General features: G+C 46.0%; 1 protein-coding gene across 15 annotated transcripts in view; it reads right to left on the reverse strand.

Moving 5' to 3' along the window:
- PHF20 (PHD finger protein 20) overlaps window positions 1–23,931 on the reverse strand; it is a 141,637-nt gene that overhangs the window by 103,365 nt on the left and 14,341 nt on the right. For 9 of the 15 annotated variants that reach the window (XM_089306836.1, XM_089306837.1, XM_008255971.5 and 6 more), the window contains one exon: window positions 8,708–8,822. The exons of 3 other annotated variants lie outside the window; for them this stretch is intronic. In XM_089306836.1, the coding sequence (XP_089162962.1) occupies window positions 8,708–8,790 (83 nt within the window). In that variant the 5' untranslated portion in view covers window positions 8,791–8,822. 15 annotated transcript variants of the gene reach the window in all.

A 23,931-nucleotide genomic window follows, 5' to 3' on the forward strand; every position in this document is an offset into this window, starting at 1 on the left:
CACCACTGATTAATTTGTGACCCTGGGCAAATTAGTTAGTCTGAGTCTCAGTTCCAAATGGGCTCTGCTATGGGAGATTTAAAGCGCCACCTGCAATGCAGGCATCCCATTTGCGTGCCAATTCAAGTCCCAGCTGCTCCATTTTTGATCCAGCTCTCTGCTATGGTCTGGGAAAGCAGCAGAAGATCGTCCAAGCCCTTGGGCCCTTGCACCCGAGAGGGTGACCCAGAAAAAGCTCCTGGCTCCTGGTTTCGGAAATCAGCCCAGCTCTGGCCACTGCGGCCATCTAGCGAATGAACCAGCAGATGGAATACTTTTCTCTCTCTCTCTCTCTCTCTCTCTCTCTCTCTGCCTTTCTGTAACTCTTTCAAATAAAATAAATAAATCTTTTTAAAAAAAGGGGCGGGGGGACCAGTGCTGTGGCACAGCATTAAAGCCCTGGCCTGAAGCACCAGCATCTCGTATGGGCGCTGGTTCTAGTCCAGGCTGCTCTTCTTCCAATCCAGCTCTCTGCTATGGTCTGGGAAAGCAGAAGATGACCCAAGTCTTTGGGCCCCTGCACTCACGTGGGAGACGTGGAAGAAGCTCCTGGCTCCTGGCTTCGGATCAGTGTAGCTCTGGCTGATGGGGCCATCTAGGAAGTGAACCAGCCGGCACCACAGCTCAATAGGCTAATCCTCCGCCTGCGGCGCCAGCACACCGGGTTCTAGTCCCGGTCGGGGCGCTGGATTCTGTCCCGGTTGCTCCTCCTCCAGGCCAGCTCTCTGCTGTGGCCTGGGAGTGCAGTAGAAGATGGCCCAAGTCCTTGGGCCCTGTACCCGCATGGGAGACCAGGAGAGGCACCTGGCTCCTGCCTCTGGATCAGCATGGTGCGCCGGTCAGCCACAGCAGCCATTGGAGGGTGAACCAATGGCAAAAGGAAGACCTTTCTGTCTCTCTCTCTCTCTCACTGTCCACTCTGCCTGTCAAAAAAAAAAAAAAAAAAAAAAAGGAAGTGAACCAGCAGATGAAGACCTCTCTCTGTCTCTGCCTCACTCTGTAACTTTGTCTTTCAAATAAATAAAATAAATCTTTTTAAAAAAAAGCCATGTAAAGCAATTAAAACGATCAGCATTGTGCCTAACACAGCAAATCTCTGTTAGTTATCATGACTATTGCTGTTTACCAGGAGTACAATATGCCCTGTATATAGAGAAAAACCAGGCATCTGTGTAAGAAATAAGAGACAAAATAAATCAAACACAGAGGCCTATTATATACATGAAGCAATAATCCAGGTACCTACTCTGGGCCACATTTACATCTCCATACACTTCCATCACATGGGTTTTGAAAAATGCCATAGCCCCTTTTCCTTTTTTGCAACTAGCCATAAATATAGGAAACATGGGAGAGCAACAAAAATAATACCAGCTAGGAAAGGAATCACCAAGGAGACATGGCTGGCTTTTGAAGTCAAATCAACACAGGTTCAAATCCCAGCTCTAAAATCCATCAGTTCTGAATATGGGACACTGGACTTTTACCTCTGCGTTTATAAAATTATAAAATTCAAACAATAAACAACTCAAAGCTTGTTGGGAATATTTAAGGGATAAGCTGCATTTGAAGCACCTCACCCAGAGTTACGTTCAATAAACCACACAGTCAGCAATATTAAAAATAAAAATATTTTCTCAGACCTAAAACGTAAGCAGTGAGAATAGCTTAGGAAAATGTTGTCCTACAATCTTTTGAAACTCAGTATACAAATACTGCACTGAGTACTTATTACTTGCCTGGTGAAGTATTGAGGCACTGAGACACCAATGAACAAAACAGCTCACCTGTGGCTGGCTTTGAAAATGTGCCTGTCAGGGCCAGAGCTGTGCTAGCATCCCATATGGCTGCCAGTTCAAGTCCCAGATGCTCCACTTCCAATCCATTTCCCCACTTACGCACCTAGGAAAGCAGCAAAAGATGGCCCAAGTGTTGAGGCCCCTGCCCCCACATGGGAGACTCAGAGTTTCTGGCTTCAGCCGGCCCCGTTCCAGTTATTGTGGCCACTGGGGAGTAAAACAACAGATGGAAGGTGTGTGTGTGTACACACACATGTGTGTATTTTGAATCAAGAAAGAGAGAAGACAAAGAAAACATACCCATCTAGGCTGGCACCTCCACTTGTGACAATGCCAGTTTGAGAGCCAGCTGCTCTGTTTCCATCCAGCTCCCTAAGGCACCTGAGAGGTAGATGGCCCAAGTACTTGAATTCCTGCCACCCATCCAAGACACCCAGATGGGAGTTCCAGGCTCCTAGCTTCGGGCCTAGCCAGGTCCTAGCTGTTGCGGCCCTTTAGGGAAGTGAACCAGCAGTTGGGAATGCATGCCCTTGCACTCTCTCTCTCACTCTATCTTTTAAACAAATTAAATCTTAAAAAAGGGAAAGAAAATGCACCTCTCACATCCTCACAGAGAAGCTAGTAACTGATCCCAGTGCACTGCTGCAGATCCTCTGCCACACGTCCTTAGTAATGAGTTCACTCCTCACTCCTAAAAATGAGTGTGCAAAAATAATAAGGCAAGAGCCTTTTCAGAATGAGACTCCTCTGATGGCAACGGGGCTTGTGGACTCCCCACTTGCTTTTCCAAAACTTCCCTATTTAAGCAACAATTACAGAGGCCACAGTTTTTAACTAAATTCCTGCTGATCTAGGCTAGGGAAGGAGTCAGAGAGGAAAAAGTAGTTAAAGACTGCCAACACTCAAGCCAGGCCTGCCGCCCTAATGCCATCACCTTCCCTGCTCACTCCTCACCATTAAGCTAAGCCCCACTTTACATCAGGCACCACGACACCTTGTTGGCACTGTGGTCCCACCCTTTATCCTATAAAAAGGACAACTCTAGCCTAGACAGATAGAGGCAATTCTCTCTCTTGAGGTTGCCTACACACACATCTGAGAGTGTACTATTGCTTTCCCTTCCTGCTCCAGCCACATTCCCTAGCACAGGTGAAAGCACTTGTACTAAACACAGCTGAGGCTCTCAATGTCCACACCATAACTTGGGGGTCCTCATCAACACTGCTCTAGCCCCAACAAGCAGACCAGCCTAAAAATCAAAATGGAGTCACTCACACAAAAGCTAATCTGTTTATTTGGCTTTCCTAGAAATCAGAATTAAAGAGATAATAGTGGAAATTTTCCAAATAATTTTCTAATTTCAAATGGTATGATAATGAAGTTCCCTCTGCCTTAATCTTTGCACATAAATGGTTAACACATCTAATCAGTTATTTTTCTAGGCTCTATCTTCCTGTCTCCACCTTACAAGGAAAGTAACTTTGAAATGACCAATTTTTTATTTGTGTTTTTGCTTCCTTTAGCCCCTTTGGTATCTATAAAACCAACCTCCTTTCCTTGGTATCAGATCACTTACTTTATTTTGTGGAATAAATTATAGTTTAATTCCAGAATAGAAAATAAAGCTGGGGTGGCCATGGTACTGCAACAGGTATAGTCACTGCTTAGAACACCTGTACCCCATATCAGAATGTTTAGGATTGAGTCTAACTCTGCTTCCTATCCAACTTCCTGCTAACTCATCCTGGGAGGCAGCAGATGATGGCAAGTACTTAGGTCCCTGCCACCCACAGGAGGAACTAGGATGGAGGTCCAGGCTCCTGGTGCTGGCCTAGTCCAACCCTGGCCACTGTGGCCACTTGGGGAGTGAACGAGCATATAGAAGATCTCTCCCTCTCTCCCCATCCTCTTCCTTCTCTCTCTCTCTCTCTCTCTCTCTCTCACAAATAAATAAACCTTTAAAAAGTCAATTAATGAGGCAGCGCTGTGGCACAGCGGGTTAAAGCCCTGGCCTGCAGCCCCAGCTTCCCATGTGGGCACCAGTTCGAGTCTTGGCTGCTCCACTTATGATCCAGCTCCCTGCAAATAAATGTGCCTGGGAAAGCAGTAGAAGATGGCCCAAGTCTTTAGGCCCCTGCACCCACAAAGGAGACCTGGAATAAGTTCCTGGCCTCTGGCTTTGGATCAGCGCAGCTCTGGCCATTGCAGCCATTTGGGGAATGAAACAGTGAATGGAAGACCTCTCTGAGTGTCTCTACCTCTCTCTGCAACTCTGCCTTTCAAATAAACAAAATAAATCTTTTTGTAAAAAAGTCAAGATCTTGAAACTGCTGTAACGTTCTCTTTTTACATTTAGAACTGTGCTGCAGTCTATGACTTTCCTATTTGCTCTCTTTCCATGCTGACAGCTCTCCCAGCCTCTTCCAGACCCCTCTCCACTTCCCCTGCAGGAGTTTCTCCAATTACTCTCTGGTTTTACGTGCTGGAAATCCCATCTAGCACACTAGCCTTCATGAGCCTTGCATTCTAGTGGGGGAAGACAGACAAACAAGTCAAGAACAGTCAAATTAAATCATTATAGGCCATCAAAGGCATAGCATGAGGGGATCTTCAGGGTGCTGAAACTGTTCTGGACACTGTTGGTGGTAAAGAAGCTACTATGCACCCAGAAACAGTGGATATACTGTATGTATATTAAAAATAATTTAAAATACAAAAATAAAATTAAACTGTAAGAGTATCAGAATGGATCTCATTTACTTTGGGATTCTATTTAATTTATGTCACAAACTTATCATCAGTGGATACAACTAAGAAATATATTTTTTGAAAAACTGAGTTCATTTTGACATTTCCAATTTACATTTAACATTTTAAGATTTATATTTTCCCTATTTTATTGAACTATAACTGACAAAAGGAATTCATTAGTTTCACTTTTTTTTAATTGTTATTTATTTATTTATTTATTTGAGAGGCAGTGAGACAGACATATGATTATGATTAAGACTGAGAAGATGGGGCCGGCACGGTGGTGTAGTAGTACAAGCCTCCACCTGCAGCACTGGCACAAGCATTCCATATGAGCGCTGCTGATCCAAGTCTCAGCTGCTCCACTTCTGATCCAACTCCCTGCTAATGTGCCTGGGAAAGCAGAAAAAAGTCCAAGTGCTTGGACCCCTGCACCTGTGTGGGAGACCCGGAAGAAGCTCCCACTTCTGGCTCCTGGCTTTGGATTGGCCCAGCTCCAGCCACTGCAGCCATGTGGGGAGTAAACTAGTGTATGGAAGAGCTCTCTCTCCCTTTCTGTTTGTAACACTGCTTCTCAAATAAATAAATCTTTTTTTTAAAAAGACTGGCAAGATAGCTCCCATCAACTAGTTCATTCCCCAAATGACACAACATCCAGGAATGGGCTTGAGCCAGGAACTTAATCCAGGTCTCCCCCATGGATGGCAGGGACTCAACCACGTGAGGAGTCACCTGCCTCCTCCCAGGGTGCGCATAATCGCAAGCAGAGCTAGAACGAAAACCCAGGCTTTCCCTCCCAAGTGACAGCTTAGCCACTGTGACAAACACCCACTGTGATGCAATGTTTTATTCCAAATATTTTCAATCCATGGTTGGTCGAACCCACAATGCAGAACCTGCAGATATAAAGGGCCAACTGTATCACTTTCCAATAAAAGGAACCAAGCCTCTTCGGGGAAGTGGTTGAATCCAGGGTCAGGCACAAAAAAAGTGGAAGACAAGCCTGCATCATCTAGTAGTGCCAGAAAACAATAAAGTGCTCAAGGACTAACAGAAGTGTGTCCCATGGACAAAGGAACCAGTTTAAAGGGGCTCCCACTGGCCAAACTTGGAACAACTTTAGGGCCAAAAAGAATAATGAATGGAATTGACACAATACCACACTAAATAATCTTAGCAATCCTTACAATAGAAAGGTCTTCTTACAAGAGAACATCATCTAATAAAACGTACAAAGACCAAAGTAAAAAAATCACCATTTTTTCACCTCCATTGTAATAACCGATTCAGAGAAGGATTATCAATGGATACCAAACTCAGCATGAGATAATATGATACCGGCATTGACCAAGGTACCCCACACTACCTGCACCGGGAAAAACAGCCCTGTTTAGTAGTGAGAATGGCAGTCATTACCTTAGCCAAGTGAAACACAGAACTCTGGGATGACCCAGCTATGTGACTCTTAATGTGATGCAATATGAAACACCTGGCATTACCAACGACACAGTCTACCAAAAAACGCTTAATCTGACAGACTTCGCTTCCAATTTACAAGAAATATAAGAGAACATAATAACTATGGTTTGGATTAGTTTGGGCATCCCCCAAAGGTCCAGAGGGGTGCCCTTAGAGGCAGGCCCTCAGGAGGTAGTTCTCAGAAGGCTGTTAGGAAAGTCTGAGTTCGGGCCCACCAGGCTTCTGCCTTCTGGCTTACCTATGATCCTTCCTCTGCACACACTCCACCATTGTGATTCAACAGCCTCACCACAGCCTAAACCAAAGGACTGCCTGATGTGGCGAAACTCTGTGTTAAATAAACCTTTTTCCTTTACAAAGTTAGGATGCCCAACTAATACAAACATAAACAAGTTAAATGCAACATGGAAAACAACGAGAAAACCCAAAATGTGGAGCATTCTATAAAACAACTGCTCAGAACTTTTAAATAAAATAAACGAATAATGCCATGGGGGGTGGGATGTAGAAAGAGGATTATCATGGAATAAAAGCAACTAAAGAGACATATAAAAAAAAATGTAATGTGTGAACCTTGACTGGATCCTGTTTTGAAAAAGAAGCTATAAAACACATTCTTGGCCTGGTGCTGTGGCACAGTAGGTTAAGTTGCTGCCTGCCATGCTAGCATCCCATTTGGGTGCCAGTTTGAAACCCAATGGCTCCACTTCTAATCCAACTCCTTGCTAACATACCTGGGAAAGCAGCAAAACATAGCCCAAGTCCTAGGGACCCTGCACTTACATGGGAGACCTGGAGGAAGCACCTGACTCCCGCCTTCAGCCTGGCCCAGCCCTATCTATTACGGCCATTTGGGGAACCAATGGATAAAAGATCTCTTCATCTCCTTCTCTCTGTTATTCTTTCAAACAAATAAATAAATCTTAAAAAAGAAAAAAAATGCAAAAAAGACAACAAGATCTTCCATTTGCTGGTTCACTCCCCCAAATGCCCCCAACAGCAGGGTTACGTCAGGCCTAAACCAGGAACAAGGAACTGGGTCTGCACATGGGTGGCAGTAACCCAGGGACTTGGGTTTTCATCCTGTGACTCCCAGGCATATTGGCAGGACACTGCATGGGAAACAGAGAGGCTGGTACGCAAATGGATACCCACATGGGATGCTGGCGTTGCAGATGGCAGCTTTACCCACCACACCACAACACTGGTCCCTGCCACTCAAATTTTTAAGAAAACAGAAATGAAATTTAAAATGTTAATATTTACTAGGACTAGCTGCACTTTACAATTTTTGTATTTTACTTTTTGCATTTTCACTTTTTCCCCTTGATTCTCTAGTATCAAAAGTTGTCTTAAAAAATACTAAAACTGGGACAGGCGTTTGACCTAACTATTAAGACGCTGCTTGTGATGCCTACATCCTACGTCAGGATGCCTGAGTTTGAGTCTCAGCTCTGTTCCCAAATCCAGCTTCCTTCTGATGCATATCCTAGGAGAACCAGGTGATGGCTTAAGTGGTTGGCTTCCGGCCATCCATGAGAAATTGAGTTCCCAGTTCCTGGGTTTGACATGGCCCAGCCCCAGCCTCAGCCACTGCAGGTATTTGGGAAGTAAACCAGGGATAGAGTTCTGTCCATCTCTATCTCTCTCTCTCTCTCTCTCTCTCTCTCTCTCTCTCTGTGTGTGTGTGTGTGTGTGTGTGTGTCTGACTCTCCAATAGAAAAACATGTAACTAAATGAAAAAAAAATACTGAAAAAAAAGATTATAGATAATACAACAGCCTAAAAACCATCTCCAAAGTGTCTTAGTTCTGACAGTAGAGACAATTTTCTGATCTGCCTCTCTCTTTCTATACTCCAGAAACTGTTCAATCTATTTAATATAAACCCAAAAGAGCTAAATTCTTCCTTACAAAATTCAAAAAGGAACAAGGTCTGAAACCCGTCTCCTCACCTTGAACCCTAACAAATGACCAAATTATAGGATGTCCTCAACCCCCAATGATCATTTTACAGTTTCTAAGACCTTTCCCCACATACTCCATTTGATACCCAGACTAGTCCCATGAGATCAATATTACCAAAACATAATGCATTTGTAGACAAAACCAATGTCAGAGGTCACAAGTCCGTGACACAGTGGGACAGCAACCTTTCAGCCTGTGAATTTCATCGTTATGAAAGTACGCTTCTGAGATGTGTCAACCACACAACACCACACCCAGAAAACAAGAGGGGTTGTTCACAACACCTGAGCTGTCTGGACCCAACCCCTCATCTTCATTTCTCCATCCCTGTTCTTTCTCTCCTTTCTTCTTCAGAGGGCAGCCAACAGCAAGAGAGCTGCCACTGTTAACCCTTCCTTTCCCAGTAGCTGGTTGTGCTTCCTTCTCCCGAACTCCTTCAGAAGCACAGGGTAAACAAGCATGAACAGGGGTCACAGGATGGACCCCCCTGACACGGAGACCCTGCACGAAAGGTGAAGGACATCCCCACAGATCTAGACAAATCTCCCTCCCTCACCTGAGAGTCAGAGAGCAGGAAAACACCACAGAGAAGCCTACGCTACCACTCTTTGTCAGTGCTGACAAAAATCCTTTACTGAAGGCCTTTAGTTAACAGGAAAATGTTAAAAATACCAGTTTTTTAAACGGTCCCGGGCTTCCAACTGGGCTCCCACTTCAAAGCTGATTCCTCGTCTGTTAGGTGGATGCTTTGTCATTTTCAGTCATCAACGGGGCTGCCTTTATTCTCCTGAAAAAGCCAATTAAATATTTATGAAACTTAGGCACAGTCTGCCCAGAGTGTAGCATCACTCCCTACACATAAAAAGCAAGCAGGCATTATTCAAACCACAAAGGTCCATGAAACCCTGCCAGCACCCTCTTCCACGCCTGTCCTCATTCTACCATGGGAGTGCTATCCACTGAGTCCTCCTCTTCCATGTGCAGCATCCTACAGTCACTGGGACTGGACCTCTCCCTCAACACTGCTTTCCAAGGATTCCTACAAGAAGCACTCCTCAGAACTTCAAAAAACGATCTCTCTCATGGTCAAAAGCTATCAGGTGCTGCTGCATTCCACACACAGGTACTCAGATTTTATAGGGAAACAGTCGAGAACAAAATAGACTCATAGTTCCTGTCTTCCAAAACCTTCAGTCTATTAGAGGAAGACAAAAATTCAGCCAATAAATGAATAAATGAAATAACTGCAAACTATAAATGCTATGAAATCTAACTGCTACAAAAGAAGCAAAAAAAGCTGAGACACTGATACCTGACCCCACATTTGGAAGGCAGAACAAGAAAAGCCTATTTATATTTTCTTTGTTCTATTTCTATTTTCTGTTTCTTCTTGAGTCCAGTTTGACAATGTCTACCATTTTCCTAGCAAACTGTCCACTTCAACAAGCATTTCAATTTTATTATCATAGAACAGTATTTCATATTTTATCTTCTGATTGCCCCAATTGCTTTTGAATCTGTAGTCACCATTTGGATCTCAAAATCATCAATCCTGTGTTGTATATTTGTGCTCTCCACATTTGTTCTCTTTATTGAGCCTTCAGGTAATGAGACTGGTGGCCATGTTTGATCAAAACTAAATAATGGGGCTGGTGCTGTGGTCAGTACCTGCATCCCATAGGCGGTGGTTCCAGTACCGACTGCACCACTTCCAATCCAGCTCCCTGCTAATGTGCCTGGGAAAGTAACAGAAGATGGCCCAAGTCCTTCCGACTGCATCCACATGGGAGACCCAAAGGAAGTTCTTGGCTCCCAGTTTGTTCCAGGCCCAGCCCCAGCTGTTGCAGACATTTGGAGAGTGAACCTGCAGATGGAAGATTTTCTTCCTCTCTTTCTCCTTATCTCTCTCTCCCCCTCCCTCCCTCCCTCCCTCTCTTTCTGTCCTTCTCTCTCTGTACCTCTGCCTTTCAAATAAGTAAATAAATCTTTAAAAAAAAAAAAAAAAAACTACATTATGGAGTCCAGCATTGGGATGCAGCAGATAGATTAAGCTGCCATTTGCAAAGCTGGCATCCCATATCAGAGTGTTCTACTTCTGACCCAGCTCCCTATTAATGCGCCTGGGAAACAGCACATAATGGCCCAAGAACCTGGGCCCCTGCCACTCACGTGGGAGACCTGGATGGAGTTCATGACTCTTGGCTTCAGCCTGGCCCAGCCCTAATTGTTGCAGCCATTTGGGGAGTGAACCAGAGAACAGAAGCACGCTCTAGCACTCTCTCTGTGTCTCTATTTCTCTCTGACACTGTGCTTTTCAAAGAAACAAGTAAATAAATCATAAAGGGGGGAAAATGTATTGGATTAGGCCACTTATGAAAAAATGACTGCCAGAAAAGAACAGTTCCTGGGGTCACTCAGGTAAACCTAAGAAGTCCCAAATGCAATCAGATGGCCTTGTGGTTCTGATGGAGATGTGGACAATTTTTTGCAATGAACGAACATAAAAAAATTTACAGAAGTGGGGTCCTGATATCTCATGTGGAACATCACACTTTAGGAAGAACTCTGCCAGCAAAATATTGTGTGAAAAGGCAGGATGCAAAATTGCACCTCTTGGGGCCAGCACTGTATACAGCAGGTTAAGCCGTCTTCTGTGACACTGGCATCCCGTATCAGCCTCAGTTCAAGTACTGGCTGCTTCATTTCCAATCCAGCATCCTGCTTACTGTACCTTGGAAAGGGGCAGCAGCACTTGGGCCCCTAACACTTACATGGGAGACCGGCATGAAGCTCCTGACTCTTGGTTTCAGCTTGACTGTTTTGCTCATTTGGGGAGTGAACCAGTAGATAGAAGATCTCTCCCTCCCTCTGTAATTCTTTCAAATAAACACATCTTTTTAAATAACTACACCCCTTGAACTACACTGAAACTTATATGTACTTAGCCTGGTGGTTAAGACATCCACATTCCACTTCAGAGTAGCTGGGGTCAATTCCTGACTCCAGCTTTGTGCCAGTACATTCTCTGGTAGGCAACGGTGATGGCTCAAGTAACTGGATTCCTGCCACTCGCTTGAGAGACCTGTATAGCACTGCCAGCTCTCACGCAGTCTCAAATGTTGCAGGTATTTGGGAAATGAACTGGCAGATGGGAGCTTGCTTTGTCTCTTCCTCTAATTAATTACTTAAAAAGACTTCATGTGTATTTCTAAAAATGACTGGAAGAAAAAACATGTTTAAAGGTGATTGTTCCTTTCCACTTAAATAGTTTCCTATAGTTATAGTTTTTCACACCAGAAATTTCCCAGAAAAAAAAAATCATAATGTGAAAGATTCACTAAACAACCATCAGGAAGGTCTGATACTGAGAAACACTCCCAGCAAGTCAGAATGAAGCAGGGATGGGTTGTCGCTCCCCCTCTTCGCGGAGGAACGACACAGGACCCTGCGCTGTTCTTTTGTCTGCTCGGCCCTCCCCGGGTTTGCTGCTGGTTCTTCCCGGGTGGGCTACCGTCCTTCCACTTTCCCCACTTCCGCGGGGGAGCGGCACACCGCCGGCCGGCTCTCTCGGGGGCTGCTCAGATGTTATCTGGATGTTCCCCTTAGATGTTCCTGGTGCATGTTGTCTCTCTCCTCCTTTATAGTCCTCTTCCACCAATCCCAACTCTGCTACCCACACGCCGAGTACGCTGCTCTCCTCCAATCAGGAGCAGGTCCTGCTGTTTATTGGTTGAACTGGAGGCAGCTGTGTAGAAGCTGTTTACTCCTCTCCCAGCGCCATATTGTGGGAGAGCAGATGCATAGAATAAGTCTTAATTCGAGTAACTTAGTCTAGTCCGAGTTGCTCCCCACAATGGGTGACAGTTGTAATTAAGGAAACTGAAACCTAACAAACGGAGAAGCGCTGTCATCAGCAGTGTTTCCACGATAAGAACTCTCAGAAAGGGAATGTCAGAGGTTTTACTGGCTTCACCAAACACTCTCCTTGAAAATGAGACACCAGGGGCCGGCGCCAGTTCTAGTCCCAGCTGCTCCACTTCCAATCCAGCTCTCTGCTACGGCCTGAGAAAGCAGTGGAAGAGGCCCAGGTGCTTGGACGCCTGGCACCCGTGTGGGAGACAGGGAGGAAGCTCCTGGCTCCTGGCTTCGGATCGGTGCAGCTCCGGCCGTTGCAGCCATTTGGGGAGTGAACCAATGGACAGAAGACCTTCCTCTCTGTCTCTCCCTCTCACTGTCTGTAACTCTAACTCTCAAATAAATAACTAAAATCTTAAAAAAAGAAAGAAAGAAAGAAAGAAAGAAAGAAAGAAAGAAAGAAAGAAAGAAAGAAAGAAAGAAAGAAAGAAAGAAAGAAAATGAGATACCAAATATGACTCACAAATGTAATCCAGGCCGGCGCCGTGGCTCACTAGGCTAATCCTCCGCCTTGCGGCGCCGGCACACCGGGTTCTAGTCCCGGTCGGGGCGCCGGATTCTGTCCCGGTTGCCCCTCTTCCAGGCCAGCTCTCTGCTGTGGCCAGGGAGTGCAGTGGAAGATGGCCCAAGTCCTTGGGCCCTGCACCCCATGGGAGACCAGAAGTACCTGGCTCCTGCCATCGGATCAGCGCGGTGCGCCGGCCACAGCACACCGGCCGCAGCGGCCATTGGAGGGTGAACCAAGGGCAAAAAAAGGAAGACCTTTCTCTCTGTCTCTCTCTCTCACTGTCCACTCTGCCTGTCAAAAAAAAAAAAAAAAAAAAATGTAATCCAGTAAGTGGAAAAAGTCTTTATTTTGGCTTGCCTAAAATACTACCTCAGACATCTACCTTTCATCTGAGGGCAAGTACACCAAGAACTATTCTGATTATTAGCCTGCCCACCCAGATTACACAAAAAGGTGATGGCCCAAGGGAAGGCCGCGTAACCCTGAGCACTCACTGCACTGCTATTACCTGCCAGGCTCTGTGCAGGGCAACAGCACCACTTACAGAAGAAAATGGCCTCATGTAGGGGGTTAAGGGTGTGGCCTTGAAACCCCAGTACCACCCTATATTATCTGAAGGTGTGTGATTCCTGAACCCCTCTGAATTTCTTTCCTCTCTGTAAAATGGGGACCAATCTCCAAACAGGGGTGTGAAGACTAAATGAGATAATCCATGTAAAGCATCCTAGGCTGGCACAAAGCAAGTAGCTATTCGTAAATATATTGCCACAAATGAAGAAATTAGAGTAACTTGACTAAAGTTCAAGTGTAACTGAGTGGTCCTAGAAAAGTCCACGTCTGCCTAATTTGTGGATTAATTCCTTCCACTGCAGAAATCCTTTTCCACCCCAGGCACCTCAGGAGGCCTTCCATTACAATACAGACATGAGGGAACAGGCAGTAGTCAATGAATGAGGATGAGCAAATTATTCCCAATGGCTCAAAAAAACCAGTTCCTCTGGAGGCTGAACTGTCACAGTTCTTAATCATGAACTAAAACTGCTCTAGTGGAGCCCTGTGCTTTGTGGTACAGTGAGTTAAATCACTACTTGGGACACCTGCAACACATATCACTGTCTGTCTCTCTTTCAAGTACATGAAAAAATAAACACTTGTGTTGAAGAACAATAAAAACTGTTTCATTGTAACCATTTAGAAGTTTCACTCTGATGTCACACAGAGCAAGGCTAAGTAAGGGCATTTTCATCCCATCCCCAATGCTTCTAGCCCTCTAAGGGGGCAGAATTTAAATCTCACATTAATCTATCCAATAGCCATTAATGAACACTACCAGTGAGGCACTAAGCTGGAAACGAGGAATCCAACTCAGTCCCATTCCACCACACCTAGCAAGACAATCACAAATACTGAGAATGAATGAGCTCTAACCAAGGGCAAGGGTGGAGGGATACTGGGGAAATCAACTGAAGGGATCACATCAGAAGAGTTCAATCCAGAAGCAGTAATTATATATATATATATATATATACGCACAAACTTATACACATATACAAACACACAAGTACATTTTTACTTCTTACGTTTTTGGTTTTTTTCTTTAAAAATTCATTTATCCATTTGAAAGAGCAAGAGAGAGAGAGAGAGAGGTCTTCCATCCACTGGTTCATTCCCCAGATGGCTGCAAAGGCCAGGGCTGAGCCAGGCCAAAACCAGGAACCAGGAGCTTCATCATGGGGGTGACAGGGGCCCAAACACTTGTGCCATCTTCTGTTGCTCTTCCCAGGCCATTAGTAAGGAGCTGGATCAGAACCAGGGAAGCAAGAACTCAAACGGGAGCCAACACGGGAGTCTGGCATTGCAGGTGACAGCTTTATCTGCTAAGCCACAATGCCCACTCCTTACATTTAGGTGGTTTTTTTTTTCCTTTTCTTTTCTTTTTTTGACAGAGTGGACAGTGAGAGAGACAGAGAGAAAGGTCTTCCTTTTGCCGTTGGTTCACCCCTCAATGGCCACTGCGGCCAGCACACTGCAGCTGGCGCACTGCGCTGATCTGAAGCCAGGAGACAGGTGCTTCTCCTGGTCTCCCATGCAGGTGCAGGGCCCAAGGATCTGGGCCATCCTCCACTGCACTCCCGAGCCACAGCAGAGAGCTGGACAGGAAGAGGAGGACCCAACCGGTACTAGAACCCAGGGTGCCAGCGCCACAGGTGGAGGATTAGCCTATTGAGCCGCGGCGCCGGCCCTTACATTTAGTTTTAAACACAAATAATTTTTCTTAAGATACAAGAGGGCTAAGATTCTGAAGCTTTAAATGTTTCCATCCTTTAAGACCTTAACTTTTCCTTCCAAAAATCTCCAACTTCCAGAATAAGAACATAACATGGTTTCGGGTGGACACAGGAGAAAGAGACTAAGAGAAAACAGTCAGATGCAATCTATATTCATTTGGGATTCCATTTTAAAGACTGTGGCAAGGCTCCTTTACATTCAAATTTCCCTTCTATGGAAACTCACTGCCACACAGGAGACAGCTAGCCCAGTTTATTTCCTTAAATACAGTCAGCAATACTCCCTGCATCAGTGATAATGAAAGCTTTAAATGTATGCAGTGGAGCATAGTTCAAAGATCACTTTCACAAAAACAAACTCAAGACGAACCTCAACCCATAAGGACAAAGAGCTAACTTCCTTTATTAACAAAGACTGCATACAAACAAGGACAGAAAGTCCAACCTGTCACTTTAAAATAGGCAAAGCAAAGGCCGGCACTGAGCCCAGCAGCCAAGCTTCCAGTGAAAACGCCTGCATCCCATGCTGGAGTGCGCGCTCCTGCCCCCAGCCTCTACTGACGCAGGCTCTGGGAGGCAGCAGGGAAGCTCCTTTGGATTTCTGTTCCCACCAGGGAGACTGGATTTGTTAGGTAGGCATTAGCCTATCTGTGTATAAGGGGCCAAAAAAAGTAAGGACTTTTTTTTTTTTTTTTTTTTTTTTTTGAGGAAAACAGGAAATTCTGTGTGGTTGAATGAGAGACAAAATCTAGAAGCCTTGAGAGCAGACCAGCATTTACACATAAAAAGTCTTGGCCTTGTCAGAAAGCCTTGTTAGGTGGCTCTTCTGTGTGGCTGACCAGTAATTACAAATCAGTGGGTCCCAATTCTCCTGGGGCAGCTTCCGGAATCTTCCCCACCCCACACCCTTAAAAGTTCTGGGAGGAATTTCAGGAACTCTACATCCACAAAACCCTCTGATCAACGCTATCTAAGGTAGGGGGTGAGGACAGAGGCCCATACCCGTAACTCCTGTCTGAATAAGGCTGGGCTCTCCGTTCTTTCCTGAGTAGCTCACCTGGTTTGTCAGGTGTGCTTCTCCTCATTAAATCTGGCTGGCAGGCTCACTGCTCTCTCTCTCACTATGAATTTTTTCTTGCACGGAAACAAGAACCTCTGAGCAGCCACCTCCAGTAACGGACTGAGTTCCCAGTTCCAGCAGGCCCAGTCCAGGCTGTGGCCAGTACTTGGGGAATGAATCATCAATGGGAACTCTGTGGCTCCCTCTCCCCCACACCTCCTCTAATTAATTAATTAAGAAAATAAGTAAAAATAGACAAAGTATATGAACTGGCAGAGGGTGGATATAAAGGCCTAATAAGCATGTGATATTATATCCACATAACCTCACCTTCAATTAATGGAAATGCAAATCAAAAAAACAATGTTTGAGGCCAGAGCTGTGGCAAAGCAGATAAAGCCCCTGCCAGCAGTGCTGGCATCCCATAAGGGTGGAGGTCAGAGTCCCAGCTGCTCCACTTCCAATCCAGCTCTCCAATCCTCTTCCAATCCAGGCTGACGTGCCTGGGAAAACAGCGGAAGTTGGCCCAAAGCCTTGGGGCCCTGCACCCACAGGGGAGACCCAGAGGAAGCTCCTGGCTCCTGGCTTCAGATCAGCCCAGCTCCAGTCATTTAGGCCATTTGGGGAGTGAACCAACAGATGGAAGATGTCTGTCTCCACCTCTGGCTCTCTGTAACTCTGTCTTCCAAGTAAATAAATAAATCTTTATTTTAAAGATTTTTACTTATTTACTTCCACAGTAGCAAAAAGCTGGAAACAGAAGCCAGAGCCAGCCCAGGCACTCTGATACTGGCCCACAGCCTGTAACTGGTGGCCAAACACCCACCTCTGTAGTTTTTATTATTATTTGAGAGACAGAGGCACACAAACAGAAAGCCAAAGAGAAAACAGAGAGCTCCCATCTACTGGCTCACTCCCCAAATACCCACAACAGCTGGGGCTAGGCCAGACCAGAACTAGAAGGCAGGAATTCAAGTTAGACTTTCCACATGGGTGGCACAGACCCAATCACCTGAACTGTCAAGAGTATGCATTAGCAGTAAGCTGAAATCAGCAACAAGAGCTGGGACTTAAACTCAAGTGCTCTGATATGGCATGTGGGAGACCCAACCAGTGCTTTAACTGCTAGGCCAAAGACCTGCACGCTCCTGCAAATTCTCTAATACAAGAATTTTATTCTTTTTTTCTTTTTTTAAAGATTTTATTTATTTGAGAGGTAGAGCGCTGGGCCCCAATGATGTAATCTTCTAACACAGAAAATGTACAGTGTAAAGTAATGTAAATATAATCTGCCCAACATACAGAAATGAAAGGCAGGAGAAATCCCTCTAATTAAAAGTTAATAAGGGGCTGGTGCAGTGGCTCACTTGTTTAATCCTCTGCCTGCGGCACCAGCATCCCATATGGCCACTGCGTTCTAGTCCCAGCTGCTCCTCTTCCAGTCCAGCTCTCTGCTGTGGCCCGGGAAGGCAGTGGAGGATGGCCCAAGTGCTTGGGCGTCTACATCCGCGTGGAAGACCAGGAAGAGGCACCTGGCTCCTGGCTTCAGACCTGCGTAGCTCCGGCCATGGCGGCCATTTGGGGGATGAACCAACAGAAGGAAGACCCTTCTCTCTGTCTTCTGTCTCTCTCTCACTGTCTAACTCTATCTATAAAAAAAAAAAAAAAAAAAAAAAAAAAAAAAAAAAAAAGTTAATAGGATGAGGCCGTCGCTGTGGCTCAGTGGGTTAAAGCCCTGGCCTGAAGCACTAGCATCCCATATGGGCACCGGTTCAAAAACCGGCTGCTCCACTTCCGATCCAGCTCTCTGCTATGGTCTGGGAAAGCAGTAGAAGATGGCCCATGTCCTTGGGCCCCTGCACCCATGTGGGAGACCTGGAGGAAGCTCCTGGCTCCTGGCTTCAGATCAGCACAGCTCTGGCCCTTACGGCCAATTGGGGAGTGAACCAGCAGATGGAAGACACCTCTCTCTCTCTCTCTCTCCCTCTCTCTCTCTCTGCCTCTCCTCTCTCTGTGTAACTCTTTCAAATAAATAAATCTTTAAAAAAAAAAAGTTAATAGGATTTTCCAGAAGCAAACTACTTCCCAAAGGCCCTCCCCTCTTTCCTCTACCAAAGTATTGCTATGCTTACATTCACATCTGTAGATATAAACATAATTTGAATACACAAAGAGAAAGTAATTGGATGCTTTTCAAATGTTGTGTCAGAATTGTTGCATCATTCTATAACAAGCAGAAATATTTAATTTTTTAGTAAGGAAAAGAACTAGGAACACTCCCTGAGGCCCTGACCGTAGCCATCTTTTTAGACCTCAATCTGGGAGTAAGGAACAAGTTATAAAACTGCATATAATCATGGACTCACAGTCACTGCAATCTGACGAACACAGCCCAGAATAAAAGTAAATCATTTGTGAATTTGAGAAAAGAAACAATAATTCTTTACAGGTGACCATGGATAAATTAGATACTGTTCACACATTTAAGAACAAAAAATATTTAAATAAAACTCAGTATAATACACTATAAATTCGATAGATCCCTAATAAATGAAAGAGGATATTAAAAGCTACTGGAATTATGAGAATCTGAATTCACTTTCCAAAACAGAATAGATACAAAATACCCTTAAACAAGGACCAGTGTTGTGGCATAGCGGGTGAAGCCACCTGAGACACCAGCATCCTATATGGGCACTGGTTCAAGTCCCAGATGCTCCACTTCTGATCCAGCTCCCTGCTAATGGCCTGAAGAAAGCAGAGGAAGATGTCCCAAGCATTTGGACCCCTACCACCCACATGGGAGACCCAAATGAAGCTCCTGGCTCCTGGCTTTGGCCTGGCCCAGTCCCAGCTTTTGAGTGCATACAGAGGGTGAACCAGGGGATGGCAGGTCTCCCTCTGCCCCTCTCTGTCAAATGCCTTTCAAATAAGTAATGAGTAAACCTACATATATTAACTCATTTAATCCTTACAACAATCAGAAGTAAATGGTATTAGTAATCTCAATCTAAAGATGAGGAATAGGCCGGCGCCGCGGCTCACTAGGCTAATCCTCCGCCTGCAGCGCCGGCACCCCGGGTTCTAGTCCCGGTCAGGGCGCTGGATTCTGTCCCGGTTGCCCCTCTTCCAGGACTGCTCTCTGCTGTGGCCCGGGAAGGCAGTGGAGGATGGCACAGGTCCTTGGGCCCTGCAACCTATGGGAGACCAGGGGAAGGCACCTGGCTCCTGGCTTCGGATCAGCGCAGCGGGCCAGCCACAACGCACCAGCCGTAGCGGCCACTTTTGGGGGTGAACCAACAGAAAAAGGAAGACCTCTGTCTCTGTCTCTGTCTGTCTGTCTGTCTCTCTCTCACTGTCTAACTCTGCCTGTCAAAAAAAAAAAAAAAAAAAGATGAGGACTAAAGGAAAGTTAAGGATACTCTATTACACCCATATAATAGGGAGCTGAGCAAGCAACAGTATATGAACTCAGTGGTTCTGAGTTCAGATTCCTTTTTTTTTAATTTGTTTGAAAGGCAGAGTTAGAAAGGAAGAGAGATGTCTTCTATCTGCAGGATTACTCACCAAATGATCACAACAGCTGGGGCTGACCTAGGCTGAAGTTAGGAGCTTGAAACTCCATACAGGTCTCCCACATGGGTATCAGGGGCCCAAGCGCTTGAGCCATCTTCTACTTCTTTCCCAAGCATGCTGGTAGTGGAGCAACCAGCACCACTATGGGAGGCTGGTGCTGTAGGTAGTGGCTTAATCCACTGAGCCACAGCACCAGCTCCCTGAATTCATATTCTTAACCACTACCCCAAGCTTATTTATGGTCTACATCTGTGAGTTCTCTTTCTTCACTTATCATATGGAGATAATATCCCTATAAGGATTAAATAACAAAGGTTTGCAAAACACCTACAACAATATCCAGCACAAAGCATATATTCAATAAGTGGCAAGAGAATTTTGGGAATTCATAAAACATTTACAGTCAATGCTGTACTGAGAAGGACTTTGGGTTTTATTTAGGGAAAGGTGAAAGAGTTGCCATGGCAACTGGAGGTCTTGTCCCCAACAATTCCATTGTACTATGAGAGGAGGGAATAAGGATTCAAAGCAATAAAGAATTAAAAGTGATGGATGGGCGGGGGGGGGGGGGGGGGGGGGCTGGCACTGTGGTGCAGTGGGTTAAAGCCCTGGCCTGAAGTACTGGCATCCCATATGAGTGCTGGTTCTAGTCCCGGCTGCTCCTCTTCCGATCCAGCTCTCTGCTATGGCCTGGGAAAGCAACAGAAGATGGCCCAAGTCCTTGGGCCCCTGCACCCATGTGGGAGACCCGGAAGAAGCTCCTGGCTCCTGGCTTCAGATCAGCGCAGCTCCAGCCATTGCGGCCATCTGGGGAGTGAACCAGTGGATGGAAGACCTCTCTCCCTCTCTCTCTCTCTGCCTCTTCTCTCTCTGTGTAACTCTGACTTTCAAATAAGTAAACCTTCAAAATAAAAAGTGATGGATGGATATAGAACAAGAGCTTTCAATCAGTCAATTCTGGGTCATGTTTAGAGGAACAAAATTCCATTCAACAGATACTACAGAAGAGGTGTTGGGATAACCCATCAGTGCGCACCAGCAGCCAGCTCCCAGTCCACCTCCGCTGAAGAGTGACGGTACCTTTTAAACTCAGCGCAGCCCCTCTAGAATTGACACTCAGAAGAAAGACCAGTTTAAATCTTCATGTGCTCTCCATTCAACAAACATTTATTGCCTACTGTGTGCCAGGTGCTAGAAGAGACAGACACCCCCATTCCTGTTCTCTAGTGAGGAAAGCAGATGTGTAAGATACACATACATCAAAATATAATTTCTCACAAAGATAGCACTGTAGGGTAACAACAAAATAATGTGAACATGTTAAGCAATCATTTCAGGTAAGGCTAAAAAAGGGCACTCTGGAGAGCCAAGGTCTAAACTGAGACCTAAATGACAAAGAGGGGGCCAGCACCGTGGCACAGTGGGTTAAGGCCCTGGCCTGAAGTGCCAGCATCCTATATGGGTGCCGGTTCGAGACCCAGCTGCTCCACTTCCAATCCAGCTCTCTGGTATGGCCTGGGAAAGCAGTAGGAGATGACCCAAGTCTTTGGGCCCCTGCACCCATGTGGGAGACCCGGAAGAAGCTCCTGGCTCCTGGCTTCGGATTGGCACAGCTCTGGCCGTTGCGGCCAAATGGGGAGTGAACCAGCAGATGGAAGACCTCTCTCTCCACCTCTCTCTCTCTCTCTCTCTCTTTCTCTCTCTCTCTCTCTCTCTCTGCCTCTCCTCTCTCTCGGTGTAACTCTGACTTTCAAATAAATAAATAAATCTTTTTAAAAAATGACAAAGAAGCCGGCGCCGTGGCTCAATAGGCTAATCCTCCACCTTGCGGCGCCGGCACACCGGGTTCTAGTCCCGGTTGGGGCGCCGGATTCTGTCCCGGTTGCCCCTCTTCCAGGCCAGCTCTCTGCTATGGCCAGGGAGTGCAGTGGAGGATGGCCCAGGTGCTTGGGCCCTGCACCCCATGGGAGACCAGGAAAAGCACCTGGCTCCTGGCTCCTGCCAGGATCAGCACGGTGCGCCGGCTGCAGCGGCGGCCATTGGAGGGTGAACCAACGGCAAAAGGAAGACCTTTCTCTCTCTGTCTCTCTCTCTCACTGTCCACTCTGCCTGTAAAAAAAAAAAAAAAAAAAAAAAAAAAAAAAAAAAAATGACAAAGAGACAACAAATGTAAAAATCTGGGGGAAAAGAATTTTAGGCAGAAGGAATGTACTGAAGGCAAAGACGGCCCACCCTGAGCCCAGAGGCAGACACTCCCGCAGCCCACACCACTGCCTAGGAAAAGCATCAACATAATCAACAGACCCAGACACTGATGTCTCCCAGAGAAAGCCTCCACAGGGCCTCTTGGCCAACAGTTCTCCCTCAAAGGAAGGCCAGGGAGTGCTCTGGAAAGAGAGCAGAGATTTTAGACTCAGATTCTGTCCATCGTTGTTGGATTAAATATCTCAACCTCCTGGACTGGCTGTGAAAAATACATGAGTTAATGGATGGAAAGGACTTAGCACAGTAAACAATAAATATTCAGCATGATGATGGTAATAGTGGTACACTAGCAAAAAGGACATAGGCTGCAAGGACGGCAGGCAATGTTATGATGAAATATTAACCAACAGCACTCAAAACACAAGTGACGGTAACACATCTCATCACCAGTGCTGGGGAAGGACAAGCTGGATCAAGTAGGGCCCTTTCCCCACTCACACTAAAAGAGCCAAATCAGTCCACTTTGCTTGAGAGGGTAAGGAAAGAGGGGGGGAGGCTGCAGACAGGGATGTGGGGAGGGAGGGAGAACAGAAATCAGCCTCAGAAATTCCCTTACCTTCTTCCTACACACTTGAAATGTGTTCTCCAAGAGCCATGCTTTTTCATTCACTATTAAAATTCAGGCTGTCAAGCAAATACAGGTTGAATTGACTCATTCCAAATGACCGAGAATGAGTTTTTAAACCAGTGGGTCTTCCCAGAAGCAATGAAAATGGCCTGGTGCCCAGGCTTGGCTCTCAAATGTATTTGCTGTATGACCTTTGACACATTACTCAACCTCACCACGCTAACCATCTTACCCTTACAAGCTTCTTCTCCTTTTCTCCCATCACAGTTTAAGCCCTCAAGATTAGCCAACATGCCAAGCCAGCAACATGGGCAGCACCCTGACCTTTCACCTCCCACTCAGTCACCATTTTGTGGGACCTACTTTTAGGTTTCCCATTGCCACCAAAGAGCTGCCCAGTTCAGAACCCTATCAGTTCTAATCCAGATTATAGCAATTACTGTTATTCCTATTTAATAACTGAGGTTCAAAAAGAGGCCCAAATAAGAAAACTAACAAGTTTTGGGACAAGGCATGAACCCAAGCAGTCTGAATCCAATCAACCATCACTGCTGCTAATCTTCCATATTGCGGCTACAGTAAGGTTTCTACACGGTGAGTCTCTGGGTCACAATGTTCCTCACTTTGCATGGAACTTCCCTGTGTGAGCCCATCTCTCCAAGAGGTGATCATCTCCTCACAGGCACCTCCAACCGCCAACAAACAGTGCCCCGAAACAGCAGTCCCACTGCTATACTGTAAACCAGGTCATGAAACTTCTCTGTATTCAAACCCCTCAGTAACTCCCCTACAGCAGGAGCTCAAGACACTCAGGGCAGCATTACGGCCATTACGGCCATCAGGGATCAAACCAGACAGGAATCTAAAGATGACCGCTTAAAAAGGGGGAAGCAGGCAAGCTTAGCAGACGGGCAGCTGCACCTAGTGGTTAGGAGAAAAAGCCTGGACGGGGACTGTCCTCATTGGGATCCCAGCTCCACCATTTCCCAGATCACGCTGTACAAGTCATTTCTTCTATGAGCCTCAGGCTCCTCATCTGCAAGACAGGAACACTACTGGCAGCTCCTTCCAAGTGTCATGAAGGTGAAAGTTACTCAACACAGAGACGGCACACAGTTATCCCCGTTCTCGCAGCCCATGTACACTCTTATCTCACTTAAGCTCCTTGCGATTCTGATTTGTAGGACCTTCGCACAAGCAAGCTGCTTGCTCTGTGGTGCTTCAGGACTGGGCTCAGCCATCAGCAGCTCCCTAGAGGGCTTGCTGGGCCAGCTGCTCACCCCTACATTCTCCACGGCAGCCTGACCCACCTCTGCGTCACCACATTCCTCACTCTGTACTGAACCCGCATGTGTGAGCCTCCTCTCTCCAAGAGGGGATGTGCTCCTCACAGGCACACCCCCACCGCTAACAGTGCCCTGAAACAGCAGTCCCATACTGGTTAGACGAGATAATATCAGCTCTTTCAAGTTGGCAAAACGCAAAGAAAAACAGACCAGCATCACCCACATCAAGGGTTATGGGGATTAAAGGAGAGGACCACATGGAGCAGTGTGCAAAGTGAGATGCCGGGGAAGGCAACTGGAATAACGGCACTGTCATTGCTCCTTCGGGGCAGAGGAAGGCAAAGCCCAGGAAAGAAGGCACCTGAAAACAGACACTGATTTTGTTCCTGAGGCCCAAGAAATGCTCTATCTGGGTTTTCAGTCACTGGCG

Source organism: Oryctolagus cuniculus, chromosome 11 (genome assembly GCF_051225735.1).
Source record: "Oryctolagus cuniculus isolate XC-2025 breed Fujian yellow rabbit chromosome 11, ASM5122573v1, whole genome shotgun sequence".
Taxonomy (NCBI): Eukaryota; Metazoa; Chordata; class Mammalia; order Lagomorpha; family Leporidae; genus Oryctolagus; species Oryctolagus cuniculus.